Source organism: Prinia subflava, chromosome Z, assembly GCF_021018805.1.
Source record: "Prinia subflava isolate CZ2003 ecotype Zambia chromosome Z, Cam_Psub_1.2, whole genome shotgun sequence".
NCBI lineage: Eukaryota > Metazoa > Chordata > Aves > Passeriformes > Cisticolidae > Prinia > Prinia subflava.
Window position 1 is genome coordinate 83,031,229 of NC_086283.1, and position 14,290 is coordinate 83,045,518.

At 56.0% G+C, this 14,290-nt stretch overlaps 1 protein-coding gene across 2 annotated transcripts; it reads left to right on the forward strand.

Moving 5' to 3' along the window:
* The first annotated feature begins 49 nt into the window (after positions 1-49).
* On the forward strand, positions 50-13,899 carry GBA2 (glucosylceramidase beta 2). Of its 2 annotated transcripts, none has more exons than XM_063423929.1 (17): positions 50-67; positions 4,119-4,210; positions 4,407-4,522; positions 4,627-4,845; positions 5,390-5,629; positions 5,964-6,066; positions 7,340-7,493; positions 7,774-7,899; positions 8,001-8,185; positions 8,516-8,620; positions 9,224-9,331; positions 9,805-9,956; positions 10,105-10,211; positions 10,355-10,497; positions 10,826-10,941; positions 12,698-12,889; positions 12,977-13,899. In XM_063423929.1, the coding sequence occupies exons 5-17, from the start codon at positions 5,465-5,467 to the stop codon at positions 13,202-13,204; spliced, it is 1,884 nt and encodes a 627-aa protein (XP_063279999.1). In that variant the 5' UTR covers positions 50-67; positions 4,119-4,210; positions 4,407-4,522; positions 4,627-4,845; positions 5,390-5,464; the 3' UTR covers positions 13,205-13,899. The 2 variants fall into 2 exon arrangements, with proteins under 2 accessions (XP_063279999.1, XP_063279998.1); XM_063423928.1 differs by lacking the exon at positions 50-67 and adding an exon at positions 115-347.
* Positions 13,900-14,290: the final 391 nt, after the last annotated feature.

Below are 14,290 nucleotides of genomic sequence, written 5' to 3' on the forward strand. Positions count from 1 at the left end.
CTCGGCTACTCTCGGAATCTGCTCGGCCGCGCTCGGCCGGGCGCCCCGGGGACCGGCGTCGGGGCGGGTCCGTGTTTCCGCCGTGCCCCGGGGGTGCGGGCGGGGCGGGGCGGGGCGGTGAAGAAGAGGGCGCGCACGGGGCGGGGGGCGGTGATGGCGGCGGAGGCGGCGGCAGCGGCGGAGGGGCCGCTGATGCGGCGCTACGAGGGGGCAGCGCAGGGCCGCGGCGTGGCGGCAGACGGCTGGCGCGTCTGCCTGGCACACAGCTTCGAGGAGCTGCGGCAGCCCTACGGCGCCGGGGATGTGCCGCTCCGCGATGTCCTGCGGCACATCGGCCTCGCCTTGCGGTACGGCGGGGGATGGAGGGGGCCGGGAAGACACCGGGACGAGGGAGGGCGTCCCGCGGGATACACAGCGTTGCGCTGGAGCCGCTCGGTGCCGCGGGGGCCTCGCCCCGGCTTAGGAGGGCAGAGTCCGGCGGATCACGGAAGGCCCCAGGCTGGCGGGAGCCGCCCGGAGCCACCGGCACCCTCCAGCCTTCCTGGCGCCGGCAATGAGAGCAATTGGTACTGACGGGGCAGCACCCGGCGCTTGGGCTTCTCAAAACGGGGCGAGCTGGGAGGACTGGGGGCATCGCTTGGGGATAAGAGAACCCCATCTCCCACCCCCAGGGCTCCTGGGTGCCGCATCCTCCCCGGCATTGTCCCGGTGCTGGCAGCTGGAGGTTAAGCTGGGGCCAGCCGGGAGAGGTTTGGAGCGCTGTGTGCTGTAGCAGGTTTGGGAACGGGGCACCTTTCCCGGCTTTGCGTTGGAGTGAGCTGGAAGTAACGACGGAGGGCACGCGTGGAAAGCGAGAGTGTTGTTTTAACCTTTAATGCTGGAGTCCGTGTGCTGGCAGTGTTTGTGCAACCGTCAGGCAGAATACTGGGACCAGCGGCGGCATTGCTTATTTCCTTGTGCTGGATTTATGTCTCCTGCCTCCATTTTCTACTGGTGTCCTTGGAGGCAGCTGCTTGCCAAGCTGGTTCCTGCAAAGCTGGATGAAAGGGCAGATTCTGAATTGCTTCGGGGTGCAAGGCATGCTGGTCTGACCTGAGACACCCCGGTGCCAGCCTGGGCATCGGGGAAGGGAGAGTGTGGGTCATGCACCGGAGATAAAGGAAGGCTGCTGGAAAAGCCGCCGTGGCAGGTTGGGATGAGCTGCGTATGTGGGAAAGCATGAAGTTCTGGTGGGGTGAGCAGCGAGGAGAAGCAATCTTTGTTCTCACTGAAGTCTGGAAGTGCCTTTCATCAGTCCTAGGAAAAGGTCTTTGAAAGTGAGAAGCTTGAAGTCAAACTATTGCCTCTTCTGCTGTTCAAGTTTAGGAAGTAATTTAGTTATCTCAAAATAGTTTTGCAATGGCAAGAGCTTTCTTGCTTGGAAATTCCAGCCTCAAGAGTAGAGGAGACAAAGTGCTAGGCTGATGAGAAATACCTATGTGGATTTGAAAATACCTGTGTGGGTTTGATTTAAAACCCAAGGCCAACACCGTTGACTGGAAGGGCAGCCCATTGAGGGATGCAAGAATATATGGGAGGCGGCATGCTCCAGGCATTGGTGGGCACCTCAGCATCTGCCTGGCTGGGGCAGCCAGCTCATGGAAACCTGGGTGCTGGTGCTGTGAGAAGAACCTGGAGCTCAGTTCTGTGTCATGATGCAGGGATCTATGAAGCCCTGCAGACTGGCCTGCCCTTTCCTGAATAACCCATGGTGAGTGGCCCCTGTGCCAGGGATGTTCTGAGAACTTGGAATGGCTTGGTGCATCAAGTGCAAAGTCACTTGGCACAGCTGCTTGTAGCCACTGGGAGTGCCTTGGCAGGTAAAAGCCACTCATTTGAGGTTCAGGACCAGCAGAGAAGCCACCACATCCTGGTTTGACGTTGTTGTGTTGAATTAAACGTGGCAATGGATGCCCTCTTCTGCAGCACCAGCCCTAGATGCAGGTGACATGGCTGGGGGTGTTGACAGTCCTGGGAGAGGATTTTTTGTTAATCAGGGCTCATGGGGGTAACTGGGGCACGTGCACTTCTGGAAAGAATGAGTTGTGCAGAGGACTCAGCTGGGCCTGGCGAGACAGGAGAAGAGTGTGAGTAGCTTTCCGCAGAGTTGGCCCATGTGTCCTGAGAGGGGTCACGGCGTGAATCCAGATCAGCTGGGTGATGTTCAGACAGGTTTTAATTCTACTGCCAGTTTGAAGGGGAAGAAATGCCCTCCAGCCCTGGCGGGGCTTTTGTTGCTACAGAACACAAACTCTTTCTCCTGATTATTCTTCAGCCCTGGCAGAGCTGTTAATAGCCAGCAATTGGGCATTGCCCACTGGATTTCTCTTCTTGGCTTGCATGATTTTGGGAGAAGCTGGCAGGAGAAGAGTTTGCTATTGAGATGGTAAAATGACTTTGGCAGTAAATCCCAAACTTTTTCTACTGTGTTCTGTAAAAACTGCTTCCTGAAATCCATCTCCCGCCTTCTTTCCAAGGAGTCGGGATGCCCCGCTAGGCTGTGCTGCAGCCACTCTTCCTGGGCACCTTATTTCCTGTTGCCAGAAGCCTGCTAGGGAAGCAGCCAGGTTGGTTCCCTGATGCTGAGTTGAAAAAGAATAATAAACATTTCCTTGAGAGAGAGAGCACTGCCAAAACGTTGCCTTGGCAGGGTAAAGCCAGGGCTGCCTTAGCTGGAGAAGAGCAGTTGCAGCAGATACAGCTGGAAGATAGTGGCAGGCCCTGCTTCAGGGCAGTCACGTAGGACAGGCTGGTTCTCATCATGCCCTGAACCTCTGTGAGCAAAACATCCATAGACAGTCAAACACAAAGCTGAGTCTGTAGGATTGGAGAGCAGTTAGGTCCTGTGAGGCTGCAACCCAGAAAATCTCACCCTAAGAAGGATGTGGGGACCTTAGACGTTGGTGAATAAAGGTGAATGCCCCGTAAGCAGCCAAAAAGTCAAGTGTGGGCTGTTTCTGTTTGGGAAGTGTAGTAGTAGAGGTGTCATGGAAGAGCCTCTCCCCCTTGCTCCTGGGTGTACATGTCCCAGGGGGATTATTGCTCATTGCCCATCATTGCCTGTGCTCCGCATCCTGTGAAACAGGGGACAGGTCAGGCTGTGTGCTCCTGGTTAGGGTGGTTTCCTGCTCAGCAGTATGGCGTGTGTCTGCAGGTAGCTCAGGGACACTGCTCACTGTGGGGGCTCCTGTGCCCCCACTGCCCACCCAGGGCCGTGGAGCTGCCAGCTGGGTCTTGCCTGACTGTTTGCTGGGCAAGGTTCAGCAATGTCTGGTCTGGTAGCTGATTTCCATGTGCTGATTATCTCTGTATAGAAGGCTTAACTTGGGGCAGTTTATTAGCTTAAGCCAGTACTTTACAAGCACTGACTCGGAGCCCAGCCCTGTTCCTCTTGCCTAGAGTGCTGCTGGCACACCCACCGCAGGTGTGCCCCTGTTTGGGTGTCTTGATTCCCAGACCTTTGGGTGAGAAATTATCTGATGGGCAGTACCAGTCTGCACAGCTGGTGTGCAGGTGGAGGCAAGTCCCCAGGATCCTGCCAGCTGCAGACAGCAACCATCACTACTTCCAGAGCAAGGCTGTCGTGTGCCCTCTGCCTCTGGTGATGTGGCACTGGGATGTGGTAGTGTATGACAATGAGGATGTGGAGGTAGAAGAGCAAGGCTCTTGTCCCTGGAGCAATGTGTGTCTCCTCTGGACTTGCACCTCTGCTTGCAGGCCTTCCTTGGCAGGACATTGTGTACCAGGTATGGAGGTGGTCCTTGTTGTGCATTCCCACTTCTCCATTAATGTCTGGGAGAGCCTCCGTGATACATGAGCAGGAAGTCCTGCTCTTGAGTTGCCCTTCCAGTCAGTCCTGAGCTGCCTGAACTCTGCCCGCTTGTGCTTACTGACCAGTGCGTGCTTCAGATGGGTGATAAAGCCTTATCACCTGTTGTGCCATGGGCACAGACACACAGGTTCCTATTGTACATCTCTATAAGGAGGGGAAGCTCAACCTGTGCTCATCCTGCTCAGTGACACTGAAGGAATGGTGTTGCTTGCTCCTGACTTCTTCAATACTTCTCTTCCCCTTGCAGATACTTCAGATGGTGGTTCAAGAAAACCCGCATAGAGAAGAAATCCGCCTTCATTGACCTCTTGTGTGCTGTTCCTCTGCAGCAGATCTATGGTCAGCCTCCACTTTGGGCACTGGGATGGGCAGGGATTCACATGGGTTGTCGGGGTGCTAGAGGAAATGAGTCAAGGAGCTTTTTCAGTGTGGGTGGTGTGAGTGGCTCTCCCCTGCGGAGATGCATGGGCAGAGCTCTTCAGCCAGGTGCCGCCGGGGGGAATAATGGGGGGCTGACTATTGGTGTCTTTGCCAGGGTGTCCACTGGGCGGGATCGGGGGAGGCACCATCACCCGTGGCTGGAGGGGAGAGTTCTGCCGCTGGCAGCTGAACCCTGGCCTTTACCACTATGAAACAGTCATCGCCAATCAGGTAGGGTCTTGCAGGGCAGTGAGTGTCACTGCAGCAGCCTGGGCGGTTGGGACCTCTGCCACAGGGCTCATGTCATCCCCTGCATGTGCTCCTCTCCTCCACAGTTCACAGTGTGCCTGCGCTGCAAGGGGCAGACAATTTACCAGCAGGTCTTGTCCGTGGAGAGACCCAGCAGCCTGCAGGGCTGGAACTGGGGCTACTGTGGCCGCTACGCCTTTTACCACGCCCTGTACCCCCGCGCCTGGCTGGTCTACGAGCTGCCGGGGCAGAGCGTGGTGCTCACCTGCCGGCAGATCTCTCCTGTCATCCCCCATGACTACAAGGTAAGGTGATGACGGCATCCGTGAGGGCAGAGCTGCCTGTTAGCCGGGATTCCCAACATTTCCCCGTGTCTGCGCTCAGCTGTGGTGCCAGGCAGGGGAAGCCCCGCAGCCATGCGGGAGCTCGGGATTGCAGCAAGGGATGGCTCAGCACTGCTGCGGTGCCCGTGCTGGCTGCCAGCCCCAGGCGAGGGTGTTGCTGACACGTCTGACCTTCCTCTTACCCCAGCGCAGCACGTGAGCCTGTATCAACCTGCCGAGCAGATGAGCGATGAGACACCGGCTGAGCCCTAAACGGTGCTTTCCGCCTCCTCTCTGCTGCCCGGCGCAGTGTTTGCCAGCCCAGGGCTTCTCTTTTGAATTTTGTCCTGCCTCCCACCCAATTGCTCTGCTCCTGCTGCTGCCGCTCAGCTTGGCAAGAGACTCTGAGACCGAGTTATTCTTGCCAGCGCTCTTGCTCCTGCTGCGTCCTGCAGCGTGTCCCCAGCAGTGGGGGAAATGGTGCTGGAGCAGCAGCCCTGAGGACAGCAGTCTGTGTCTCTGCCAGGACTCCAGCTTGCCGGTGGGAGTGTTCATCTGGGAAGTGGAGAACGGCAGGGATGAGGACGTGGAGGTGTCCATCATGTTCAGCCTGCAGAATGGCACGGGAGCAAAGGAGGACAGGAGCGGCGGGCACTGGAATGAGCCCTTCACCTTCCAGAAGGATGGCGAGCGGGTGGCTGGAGTCCTGCTGCACCACTGCCCGGCCGTGAACCCCTTCACCCTGGCCATCTCTGCCCGGGAGAAGGTAAAGGGCTATCCCTGCTGGGGAGGTTGGGCACCCTGCTGGATGTGGGGGGGCTGTGTGCAGGCAGCTGGTGAAGGATGGGGGTGCAGTGGGTTGGCATTGGCACCGGTTCTCAGTGCTTGCCTGATGCCAAGAGTGGGGACATGACTTCCCTGAGGGCACCCTCTTTGGGGATGGTGTCAGGAGAGCAGCCGAGACAAGAAGTTTGGAGTTGGAGTTGCTGGGCAGCACCTGGGAAGTGAGTGTCATGTCGTGGTGGTGGTGTTGGGAAGCGGAGAGCATTAGTCTTCTCCTCCAAAGTAGCAGCCCCTGATGATGCTCTTGCCTTCCCCAGGCTGGCACGGCCGTCACCCATGTCACGGCATTCAATCCCATGGGATTGGGTAGAGAGGTGTGGCAGGACCTCCTGCAGGATGGCAGGCTGGATTCACCCACCGGTGAGTCCCTCCATCCTCCGTGGGACGGGTGGAGGGGGAGCAGGGGAAACGGGTGGCCATGCTGGTTGTGGACACCCAAGGCAGGGCAGAGTTCTTTCCTGCAGCCTCCTTGGCTGGTAAAAATCTCTCCAGGATGCTGTGGCTTGTTCCCAAATTCAGGCTGTTTCCAAGCTTCCCATTGCTTGTCCTTGCTGTGATTCTTCCAAAGCTGTTCATTCCACGTCCGGACTGTTGTTTGGTATTGGTTACATGTGCCAGTATCTCGTTAGTCTTTGTTTGGTTGCACACTGAATAGAGATTTCTGCTAGGGAGCCGGCCTGCTACCCAGCTACCTTCCCTCAGTTCATGTTTCCAGATAAATGAGCTTTGTCCTGTCAGATTTGTTCCTGCCAGTTTTTATCAGTGCTTGGGTTTTAGTGCTGCCATCACGTGCTGGCCTCTTCCTACTGTAACAGTTCTCTGAATGTCTCAGGTATTCCTTTGATAATTCTACATCCATCCTCACGTCTCTGCTCACTCCGTTTGGAGCAGCCTTGAAGCAGAGTGGCATCTCCAGCCTTTGCTGCTCACCTCCTATTGACATTAAAGGTGACCGTTTCCCTAATGGCAGTCAATTTTTAAACAAGGATAATGCTGACAAACTATTGATGCTGGGTCTTTGCAAGTTTTCTTGAGGCTTAAATTGTGTAAATGAAGTGTTTACTATGTATTTTCTTCCAGAAAAATAAGCTTCCTGCCTAGATGCAATCAGAGCTCTCTGAGCTATTGGGATGTGGTTTTCTTTCATGCATGCCAGACATTATTATAGTCAGGATCTGTGCTTATGTTGCTCTAATGAGTTTACCTTGTACACATGTCAGAACCAGCATATAATTATCCAGCCACCTCAGGGCTTTTCTTAAATACCAGTATGGCTCAAGCACCCTGCAAAAAGCTGGAAACAATGACTGTCCCTAGAAAGTCACAGTGTCTCTGAGTGCAGTGCAGATACAGAGTCATGGGATACTCTGTAGCTTCCATTTGTGCCTGGTGGTTTTTCCTGCCTGATTTGTTCCTGTTCTTGGATAACTGAATCCTTTTAACCGCTCCTGCCATGGAAGGTATTTTTTTTTCTGTGGCAACATCATCCCTTGAAGCCCTGGGCTGTAACTTCCAGGTTGTACAGGGGCTTTGGTATGCCCGCTCTTTTCTCCCTCAAGGTGTGTGTGAACTTCACTTACTCTCCCTTTGGTCTTCCTTGGTTGCTGAAGAATATCTTAATTTTTCCTGGCAGGTAAAAGCAGGCCGACAGAGAAAGGGGAGGTGATAGCAGCAGCAGTGTGTGCCAGCTGCAGGGTGCCTGCCCATGGGCACAAGACACTGGAGCTGGCCCTGGCTTGGGACATGCCCCGTGTTCACTTTGGCTCCAAGGAGAAGCTGCACTTGAGGTAGGTGGGTTGTCTCCAATGGTGTTTGGCTCATGCCCCCAAAGACCCCTTTTCCCTCCTTCTGGACTTGTGTATCATGTGGGGACCTTTTGGCATGCACTCCTTGTGGCTGTGGCTGTGCCAGCTCGGGGAGGGGACCCTTGTGTCCAGCTCCTGCTCCCCAGGGCCCCTGCAGTGGCAGCTGAGTTGTGCTGTTCGCTGTAGCCCAGTGTGCCTCTGTGGTGTCTGTGGGTCTCCCAGGTGGGGCCCACGGGGTGCTCACCAAACCCTCACTTGGCAGGCGGTACACCCGGTTTTTTGGCAGTGAAGGCAATGCCGCTCCTCCCCTGTCCCATTACACCCTGACACACTACGAGGAGTGGGAGAGGAAGATCGAAGCCTGGCAGAATCCCATCCTGGAGAAGAGGTAGGGCAGATGAGAGCACCTTCCCAGTGGCCTCCTGGAGTTGGCTGCTGCAGGAGCATCACCACCTCAGCCTCTGAGGGTGAGCTTCCCTCTTTCCACAGCCAGCTGCCTTCCTGGTACAAGTCGGCTCTCTTCAATGAGCTCTACTTCATGACGGATGGGGGAACCGTGTGGATGGAGGTGCCCCCTGATTGCTGTGCCGAGGACCTGCAGGGGCCAGCGGGGGCAGGACTCTCCCACCTCCTCCCTGTGCTGCGGGAATACGGAAGGTTTGCTTATTTGGAAGGTAACTCACAAGGATGTCAGGGATTCTCCCAACTCAGCCCATCCCATTACTGTAGCCATGTGGTTTTAACCTGCCCTAGGGATGTTTTCCACACTCCAGTGTGTAGGGAGCAATACTATTCCCGGGAGAGCCCCTTGCAGCCCTGAGGGATTTGGCATGAAGTGTTCCCCAGACCCCTGGTGCTCTATGTAGAGAATGAAACCCTCTTGGCATGGGAGCCCCTGAATAGGAGAGATCCCCCTGTTGTGGGCCATGTGGAGGGAGGAGCTTTCCCCCTTTGCCCTCCCCGTGGCAGTCTCCTTCCCCTCACCCTCCGCCCTGTCCTGCCAGGCCAGGAGTACCGGATGTACAACACCTACGATGTCCATTTCTACGCCTCCTTTGCTCTCATCATGCTGTGGCCCAAGCTGCAGATCAGCCTGCAGTATGACATTGGTGAGTGTCCCCAGAGGCCCTGTCTGTGTCCCTGCTCAGGGCTTCAGCGTGGCAAGAGACGCAGAGTGTGAGACAGCTGCTGCTGCTGTAGGGATGTGTGCCATGGAGCCAGCATCCCCCTCCAGCCGCTCTGCTGTGCCCAGGGCTTGCAGCCCTGGAATGTTGCTGCCTCAGCGTGTCAGTGCCCAGCACTGGGGGTGCCTTCTTGCCATGCTGGGGTGCAGAGCTGGCTGTGCCTGCCCTGGGGGAGCCCCGTGTCTTCCCAGCTCTGTCCTTGTCCCTTGCAGGGCAGACACGTGCAGCTATTTGCGGACTCCCCGTGGGAGATGGGCCACAGGCCATTGCTCCAGGCTGAGCAGGGTCCTGCTGACTGGGTTTCCTTCCCAACCCTCCTTTAAGGGGTTAGTGACGGTTGTATGTCCCCTGCTGAGTAGGGGATGGAGGGCAGCCTGTCCCCTCAACCCTTTGCAGAAGGCCGTGATCTTGGAGCTCCAAAGGGCTGCCTGGTGTGCTGGTGTTGATAGCCCTGCCTGTGCTTATGCTTGGACTTTTCTGCAGCAGTTTCTGCTGCCCTTCTTACATGTCCTGCTTTGTCCTCTGCAGCTGTCACTGTGGTGAACGAGGATGTCCAGCCCCGACAGTACCTGATGTGTGGTCAGACAGCCCAGGTGAAGTTGAAGAATGTGGTGCCACATGACATTGGGGACCCAGGTAAGGGGCCTGTGGGGGAACAGAGGGGATGCCAAGCTGTGGGAGATGGGTATGGTGCATGAAATACACTGTTTATTGTTGTCAAGCATTGGAACTGGCTGCCTTGGAAGCTGTGGTGCCACCATCCCTGGTGTATTTCAGAGAAGTGTAGATGTGGCACTTAGGGATGTGGTTCAGTGGTGGCCTTAGCAGTGCTGAGAGTTCTTTTCCAACTTAAATGATTCTGTGATTCTATATTTTCTGGGAATGGAAAGCTGGATGGTGTGGGGTGGTGATGAAGACCGTGCTGCATGGAGCTTTGACAAGGGAGAAGGAGGGAAGTAGCAGGAAGGCTGTTCTTACTAGAGATGGCACAGGGTACAACATATTATTTCAATGCTGTTTGATCACAGCACCCTTGGGTCCTTGCTCCTGTGCAGGAGGAGGGATGTTTTTTGCTTGCTGCCCTGCTGCATTGGTCTGTCCTGGTGTAGGTGATGAGCCATGGCAGCGTGTCAATGCCTACCTGATGCACAACACTGCTGACTGGAAGGACCTCAACCTGAAGTTTGTGCTGCAGGTGTACCGTGACTACTACCTGACACAGGACTCCCTGTACCTGCGGGACATGTGGCCAGTGTGCCAGGTACTGGGAGGTCAGACCACGGAGCATCACCCTTTCCCACTTCCCTCAAGAGCCAAGCAGCTTCCTGAGAGAATGGTTGCTCCCAAGCAGAGTGTGAGGAGCTTCCAGGATGTGAGGGCTGCGTGACCATCTCCTGCCTCTCCCACAGGCTGTGATGGAGTCGGAGCTGAAGTTTGACACAGATAACGATGGGCTCATTGAAAACGGTGGCTTTGCTGACCAGACATATGATGCGTGGGTGGTGCATGGAGCCAGGTGAGCAACGGAGGCAGGTGGGGGTTGGAGCTGGGGGCTGTGGGGTAGGGACGTAGCTCAGAGCTGGGCCCTTGTGTCCCATTTGTCACAGAAGCCTTGAGGTGTCCCGCGTTCCTGATGCTTCTCTCGTTTGGTTCTGGCAGTGCCTACTGCGGTGGACTGTGGCTGGCTGCCGTCTGCATGATGTGCAAGATGGCAGAAGTGCTAGGGGATACTGAGATCGGGCAGAAATACCTGGACATCCTGAACAAGGGCAAGGAGGCCTTTGAGAGGCTGCTCTGGAATGGTGGGTGCTCAGCAGTGGTGAACCACACTCAGCTGGCCGTGTGTCCCTTGGAAGGGAGTGGCTCCTCCTTGAATCATGGAGCCTTGTGGGGAGGAGGGGAAGGAAGGGGTGACACTCTCCCTGTAAGCTGGGGGGAAGGAAGGAAGATGCTGCCCCTCTAAATGGAGAGGAAGGAGCAGGTATCTAGGAGGGAACAGGTGTGGGAAAGAAAGAAGAGTCTTGTGGAAAAAGCAGCTATGCTCCTGCCACACAGGGAAGTGTATAGGGACAGCTCACAGGAGCCAGTATCCTAATCTATTGATTTTAAACTGTTTTCTGCTTTTTCCAGGAAAGTACTACAACTATGATAGCAGTGGAAGTGACACATCCAGCAGCATCATGTCAGACCAGTGTGCTGGGCAGTGGTTTCTTGGAGCTTGTGGTCTGGACCAAGGGGAGTTTGAGGTAAGAGAAAGGGCTGCCTGGTGTGGTTGGGGCGAGATGGGACCTGTGGCAGGAGGGAAGCAGCAGCAGGGCTGCTGCTTGTGTTGGGGATTACTTTTTAGGGCTAGTGTGGGGGGCACCTACCTGCTCTCTCACTCTGCACACCCAAGTGGAGGCTGTTGTATAGATACAGTGAAATTTATCTTAAACCAAAACCCTCTCACAGAGAGGCCATTCTGCAGTGTAACTGCAGATAGCTTTAGCCCCAGTGTGGTTTGCTGTGGGCAAGATGCTATTTTTTTAAAAATGGTAGAAAAAAGTATGAAACTTCCCGTGTTATGCGATGCCTTAAAAAGTCCAAAATTAATATCAGAGGGAACTAAGACTTGTTCCAAGTCCTGAAGGCTGTTCCTCTTCAGTTGCAATGGAAGAATTGGCTGCAGACTCCTCATGTCTGGTGGGATGACCAGAGCAGCTGCTGGTGCTGCAATACCTTAAAGAGAGAGGGCCAGTGGAGAACCACTGGGTTATTTATACCCCGTGGGCAGTTGTCACAGCAAAGCTTTCTGGTGGACATGGGCAGGCAAAGGCCTGGGATGAGTGAAGGGAGGAGTGGCTTTGTCTGTGGAGGGTGACAAACCACTTCACTGTTGAGAAACCAGAGAGGAGCTTCAGGTGACTTTAGCTGGTCATTCCCTCCTGTGTTTAACCCAGTGAGGGGTTGGGGCTGTGCCTGGGGCTCCAGGCAGGATGTGGCCCAGCCCTCCTGCAGCAATACCCTTTTGGGGAGGAAACAGTAAATGTGGTGCTATCCAGAATCTGGCCGGCCTTCCCCCAGCCTCAGCCTTCTGCTGCTGAAGGTGGCACTTCTCCCTGCTCTCTGGTGAGCTCTGAGCTGACTGGAGGCGGGACTGGTGGATTCCTGTCCTCTGTTATATGACATTTCATGGATTTTTTCCATGTATTTTGATCCATTGCCTGGCTGGCATCACTCCTGTCCGTAACCTCGTTAACGTGGCCTTGCTGGGTGCCCAAGTCAGCAGTGAACAAGTCAGAAATGCAACACAAGAACAGCCTGTGCTCCAGTCGTGAAGCAAGTGTGCCCAACAGCCTCTGCCAGAGAAGGGCACAGCAGCCCTTCACTGATTGCCACAGCAGGCCCTGGGCTGATCTCCAGAGCCACACAGGGGAAAAACCTCTACAGGGATGCTTGGCTTGAGCACAGAGAGAATGGATTTGCTGCTTTTGCTTTGAGTCCACCAAAGCTCTCTGGCTGGACTGCCCAGCCCCTCAGCAATCCCAGCCTCTGCTTCCCCAGGCTCTGGTGTCACCAGACTGAAAGTGTCTGGTATGTCCCCAGGCTGTGCTGATGAGCCTCCTGGCTCTTGTCTGCCTTGCAAGTGACAACCGTAAAGCAGATGAGGATGATGTGGTTGGCCAGGCCCACAAAGCAAACCCCCAAGTATTGGGGAAGGGGCTTGGCTGGTGACTGTGGGTGAGAAGCTGTTTTTTGAGATTGACTAGTTGGATGAGCTGTCAGTGTCCTCTTGAGGAATGTGGAATGTGGTTCAGCACTTCTCTGTTAAGTACTTTGGGGGCTTTTTTATCCTTCTGGGGAAAGACATTTCACTTCATCCTGTTATTTTTCTGAGGTGGGAATTTGTTGCTATTGACCCAGCGAGCAGTGTTGCACTTTTCCTCATGGAAAACTTAATCCCCCCTCCAGACCCGGCCTGAGGGGTCCACATGAGCACCAAGCCCATCTCTGTCTGCCCAGGTTTTCCCCAAGAGTCACGTCCTCAGCGCGCTCAAGACCATCTTTGAGAAGAATGTGCTGAGCTTCGCGGGCGGCACCATGGGGGCAGTGAATGGCATGACGCCCGACGGCGTGCCCGACACCTCCAGCGTGCAGTCCAACGAGGTGTGGATCGGGGTGGTCTACTCCCTGGCTGCCACCATGATCCAGGAGGTGAGCGGGAATGGCGCTGCCGCGCTCCCCAGCGTGTGCTGCTTGCACTCCGTGGACGTGCTGATGGTCGTGTTCCGTCTCCTGCAGGGCATGGTGGAGGAAGGCTTCCGCACGGCGGAGGGCTGCTACCGGACGGTTTGGGAACGGCTGGGCATGGCGTTCCAGACACCGGAGGCCTATCGTGAGAAGAAGGTGTACCGCTCGCTGGCCTACATGCGGCCCCTCAGCATCTGGAGCATGCAGCTGGCCCTGGAGCGCCGCGCTGGCCGGGCACCGGCGCCCACACAGCTCCCCGGGGGCCTCACCCACCCTTGAGCCCTGTAGCCCTGGGCAGGGTACTGGGGGCACCACGGGCTGGCGGGGCTGCAGATGGCAGGCAGGGACCCTCCCCTCCCACTCTGTGCTAGTACTCACACTGCTGTTTTCCTTCCCTACCTCCACTACATGCCCCTGACCTCAGGGGGATTCCAGCTGCTGATGCTGAGCACAAGGGGGGACCAGAGGTGTGGGAGATGTCTCCTCAGAGCGTGGTGGGTTAAGGAGTTGCTGCTGGAGCCTGTGCCTCCCCTTCCCCATCGCTCAGGGCTCTGATAGCCGGCAGGTTCCCCAGCCATCCCAAGCTGCAGCTGGTACCTTGTCCAGGGGCACAGGAGACCTCTCTCCTTCAGTCATTGGGCTGGGTAAGGTGGGGATCTGTCCTGCAGGGAAAAAGGGTGTGGGTGAATGTGTGTGTGAGGATATTGAAGTGGTGCACTCAGGCTCGTGGATGCTGTAGTTGTCCTGGGGTGACACTGCACGTACTGACTGGCTCTGCCCCAGGAGGGCCTGTGGCACATACAATCCGAGGGGAGACCCGGCTCCCTGGACGGTGACAATCTGAGCCCAAGAAGCAGGTCCTGGTCTGGTACCATGGCCCCCCTCCCTGTTGGCACCGGGGGCAGGCAGTGGAGCACATTTAAGGGGATAAATCACTTCAGTTCTTAATAAATCTGTCCAGCTGTCTGCTCTCATTTTTCTTCAGTGTCTTCTTTCCACCAGACCAAGCCAAAAGAGGAAATCCTTTCTCCTCCCATGTTTCTTCTTGGGTTGGGCTGGAGGTCTAGGGAGGCAGGGAGGGGACAAGTCCCAATAGTGGTTGTCTCTTGTGGAGTTTTGCTGAAGGGAGCAGGATGTGCTCCAGATGTGGCAGCAGGTAAGACCTGCTTCTTGCTTGGCTCCTGGCTTTGCCCTGCCTTGCATGCAGCAGAGGAGAGCATTCCTCCTGAGAAGGCCTCTGTGGGGAGCAGCTGAGCCACAGGGCTGCGGGCCCTCGACTAAATCGAGTCCCCTCCTGCCCAGCACTGGGCACCTTCCTTTTCCTTCTTTCTCTGCCACGGCAGCTCCTGAGGGCTGTACCATCCT